The 4,703-nt window shown below is 39.7% G+C and overlaps 1 protein-coding gene across 1 annotated transcript; it reads left to right on the top strand.

Moving 5' to 3' along the window:
- Positions 1-867: 867 nt before the first annotated feature.
- Positions 868-3,946, top strand: LOC104956916 (uncharacterized; the record flags this gene model as incomplete). Its single annotated transcript, XM_010784496.1, has 2 exons — positions 868-1,032; positions 2,944-3,946. A coding segment is annotated over exon 2 (780 nt), but the record flags the coding sequence as incomplete, so codon positions are not given.
- Positions 3,947-4,703: the final 757 nt, after the last annotated feature.

Raw genomic sequence — 4,703 nt, forward strand, 5'->3', positions numbered from 1 at the left:
TACACTATTTCCATCTGAAATGTAGTGGAGTTGAAGTATGAAATAAATGAAAATAGTCAAGTAAAGGACAATCACCTTCAAATTACTCTTAAGTTTTCTTCTTGAGTAAATGTATCCCTGTTATAATTGGCACTGAACCCTGCAGCTGCACCATCGTGACTGCAGAGTGTAGTGTGTGTGTGTTTGCAGATGTTGTAAAATAAGTTGTTTGGCAATATAGGGACATATTACTACACCAATAAACATGTTTGATTTGAATGAAAAAGACGCACAGGGGTACACAGAGGAGAGATAAACTCAGAGAGGAGGATATATTATGTTTACCTTGAAGGTTTTCCAATAGTGTGTCGTTTACTGTTTCTCTTTTTTCATTTGATGTAATACAAAGACTGTTCTCACTTTAAGTTTAAGTTTTTTTTGTCCTTTTGTTGTCACAGTAGACACAAAATGCTAATATGAACCTGAAAATGAGCAGTATAGAGCCCCTTTGCAACAACACTGCAAATAAAGTGACATTTAGCCTCAGCATGCAGCCCTCCTGGTCGGTTGTGGGACTCGAACCAGCAACCTTTTGATTCCTAAGACTATAGTTCAAACAAACTAAGCCTTAAATCCACTTCAAGTGTCTTTTTAAGTATGCAGTGTACTTCGTTTTAAGACAAAACACCTGCAGACAGTGTGCCCTTTGACCTTCCTCTCCATCTCTGTTTACCTCTTCATATTTGAACAGGAGGACCAGAGCTCTCGCGTGCACGCCCCCGCATTCACCTGCCTCGCGCTCCAACCACCTCACACAGACTCGCTCGCACCCAGAGCCAGACGCAGACTTTCTAACGTCTGTTTTTTATGGAAGAAAATACTGTTTTTACGACATCATTTCGACATTTTTACCCGGATGTAAACGGCAAAAGTGTATTTAAGAGCTCTCGAAAACGATAAGGGAAGCTGGGCGATTAAAAACATAAAAGGAAATTAACTTTATCTCGTTGAAGTTGAAGGGAAACAGCGACGAGAACATTAATAAACGATGAGGTAAGAATATTATTTGGCTTATTTCCTTACATTTCTGTGCTTCAACTCTCATGTTAATGATCAAACCCGGTGTTTCTGTTTTGTCCTGTCACACAGTAAGCCTTTATTAACGTGAAATAAGTTACTGAGCCGATAATAGAGCCTACTAAGTGAACTATTAAAGGAAATTGTTCCTAATAGTATGCCCTGAAAACTAGCCGCAATTATGTATGGAAGCACATTTCTGCCAATTGTATGATTACAAATATCCTGTAAGTAATTTTACTGAAAACCTTTCTCAAAAAATGGTTTCCAATAATAAAGTCACCTTTTCAGAACAGAAAATCAATTGAATCTCTAGTTTGTAGTCCTTTTTGATCATTACATTTGTTTTTAATGACGAGAGAGGAGGACGTGCATTTATTAAAACCATTGATAACTAACTAGCTGATCATTTTTACATATTGAATTATTATAAATGACTTTATTGAAGGCTTACACCTGCTGCCAAGTTAAACCAAAGATAAGGCAAGTTAAATTGAAAGATAGCTTTGTTAACACTGTCAGTCACTTTTCGCTTATTTGTGATAACATATTTTTGCCATAATACTCCTTTGGTAATTCAATAATAAAACATTCAATATGCAGCTTTGTATTTGTGAATGGTGTGGTTGGACAGATTATATTGGTCCACTTACACACATTTCTATTTATATTTGTTCTGCTGTTTGCTCTCTGATATGATAATGTGAATATCTGTGGGGGGTTTCAAACAAGCAATTGGAGGTCTTACGATAGGCATTTTATATCAAAACAACAAGGCTTATGGATTGAGTGTATCTATTAAGTTGGTAAAATTGCTTCCAAAGGTTAAAATACAACATAATACTCTTCAATAATTGTCTTTATTTTCTATTGTTAGTTCTCTAAAAGTCACTGTAAGTCAAATTAACGGTGTCCAACTTCATCTTAACTTGGAAGACACTGAATAAACCGAACCATTTAAGTTAAAATATAACATTTCCTTGGTTTGATTTGAAAGCAAAAAACATCTGAGTAAGTTTCGGAAAACCCCTCTTTCTTTATTCTTTAGAACAGGGAAAAGGGACTGCAGTGGACAACAATAAATGCACTGTCATTACCACACAGTGCCAGAGTTTAAAGTGTGTCAGACTTAAACAAAAAAGACACACGGTACACCCTTTTGTAAAAGTCAACAAAGAAGCCATATTGATGTAATGTAAAGGACAAAGCACGAGGTTTTTAACACTCGCCGCAGGTCAATTTCGGTAACATTATTAATCAGATACGGTTTAATCCCTCTCTTCTATATTACATCAGATAAACCTGTAGCAGAAGAGGCAGATTAAATATTTTAAATCCTAAAATTGATGGTGACATACATTGGATCTGACAAAGGTAATCTGTGCAGTCACATGATGGGGAAGAAGCGACTGAATGTAGGTGGAGGTTACCGGTGAAAAATGTTTTTAATGTGAGCTGGGTGCGTCGCTGAAACTTAATTCCTTTACACACCTGTTAGTGTGTGTACGTGTGTGTGTGTACGTGTGTGTGTGTACGTGTGTGTGTGTGTGTGTGTGTGTGTGTGTGTGTGTGTGTGTGTGTGTGTGTGTGTGTGTGTGTGTGTGTGTGTGTGTGTGTGTGTGTGTGTGTGTGTGTGTGTGTGTGTGTGTGTTGCAGTGGAAGAACTTGTAGCTAGTATAACAAGTTTTTTTTGCATAATGGGGAAATGATTGAAGGAAGTGTCTCATTATAATGGCATGAAAACAATGAGCAGGTGTAACTTCCCTGCTCTCATTATTGGACTTTGCTAGGGACACAGGTACAATATAATTCAGCTAATCTCTGAATGATTGTATTTGTTGTTGTGTTTTAACCTTTCTTATTGTTTATCTCTTTTTTTTTTGGCAGCGATTCCCTCCAGTATGCCTCAGTGATCATCAAAGAAGAATTCGGTGTTTGACATGCAGTCAAAAGTCCTTTCTGCATATATATAAACAACAGCTGACAGGTGAAAAACTAATGACGTCACTACCCTCATGTGTTTTTATCATGTAGACAGAGACAGACTTCAAGAAAAAGTAAAGTGACAAGGGGCTAGACGAGGAGATCCCTCTCACTCACACAGGTCACGATGCCAGACGAGTCGCAAGGTTTTACGGACAAGAGCAGAACTGGAGAAGACGAAGCGCCAAAAGTGGCTTTAGTGCCAGACTTTGCGGTAAAGTCTATCGATGGAGAGGGGAAAAACATCGGAGGTAACATCATGGAGCTGGACGACTTCAGTAAAACAAAAGACGGATTAAGCAGTGACACTTTGAAAGGGAATGACGGCGCGTTCAATAAAAGCAAATCTCCTGTTTCCGTCGAGGTCGGTGTGGCTAAAAAAGAGCAGAGCCCTGAACCTCTGGAATCTTTGATGAAGGGAACAACAACAACAGATCACGCTAACCTGGTCAACTCTTCCTCTGATAGGCAACAAGTCGTAGAAAATAGCACAAAATCCAACGTTGGCAAAGAGATATCGGAGCTCGATGGATTCGAAAAGACAAATCAAACCTCTCCTGTCAAAATCTCCGCAGACAGCGTTAAAAACAGCAACAGAAGTCCGGATGATGATCGAGGCATTTTTAAAACAGACTCTTCTTTGAGTGGCAGTTCACCAACAACGCCATTCAAACTCCCACAAACACGGGACAGCATCGACGTCAGGTGGGACGACGAGGACAGAGGAGAAGACAAGAAAAGCACCCGGTCGAGGCAGAGTGTGAAGGAGGGGGTGTGCTGCTGCTATCAGGCGTTTCACAGGGCCTTCCTGCAGTGTGTGGAGGAAACTCCCGCCATGCTGACCGGTCTGGTGCTGTCCTTGGCTTTCTGCGTGGCCCTCATCGTCCTGATCCCCTCCACAGGAAGGGTGAGACTGTGTGTGTGTGTGTGTGTGTGTGTGTGTGTGTGTGTGTGTGTGTGTGTGTGTGTGTGTGTGTGTGTGTGTGTGTGTGTGTGTGTGTGTGTGTGTGTGTGTGTGTGTGTGTACCAAACTAACTAACCAAACTCCCTTTTCTAACCCTCACCACTTAATCGTCAATAAACATAATTTTTGGGGTTCAAGGACGGTATTTGCGATATTTTGCACACTTTTTTAGGTCACGGTTCAGTATTGTTAGAGACAGTTCAGTTTGACCTACTCAGAAGACAAAGTAAAGGAGGAGGATATTAAGAACAGTTTAGAGAGTGACCTCACAAGAGAAACAAAGTCAACTTCAAGGAAATAGATCAATAAACCTTTTCTTCCAAAAACACCACAGCATTCTTAAGCCTCAATTATTAAAGGCATGTAAACAAGAAGTAAAAGGCACTGAAAACACATTGTTGGCCTCATAGTACAGCCATTGTTTTCAGGAATTATTCAATGTGCTTAACAGATACATTTTTGAGCTCTTTCTTCGACATTTTATGGCTTCCATGAATCAGTGGACACGACCTGAGCTGAACTTGAATTTGTTAATCGTCCACTTCATTAAAAGGCTTTGAAAATGTAAGTTGACATCAATATCAACAATTTTAATTCCCTAGGGCAGTGGCCCTGGGGGGCGCAGAGGCATGAAAGGGGGGGCGCGAGAGACCAGGATGAAAGATGGTTATTAAAAAAAAAGATTAAAAAATAAATAAAT

Source organism: Notothenia coriiceps, unplaced genomic scaffold (genome assembly GCF_000735185.1).
Source record: "Notothenia coriiceps isolate Sejong01 unplaced genomic scaffold, NC01 NC01_scaffold00000690, whole genome shotgun sequence".
Taxonomy (NCBI): Eukaryota; Metazoa; Chordata; class Actinopteri; order Perciformes; family Nototheniidae; genus Notothenia; species Notothenia coriiceps.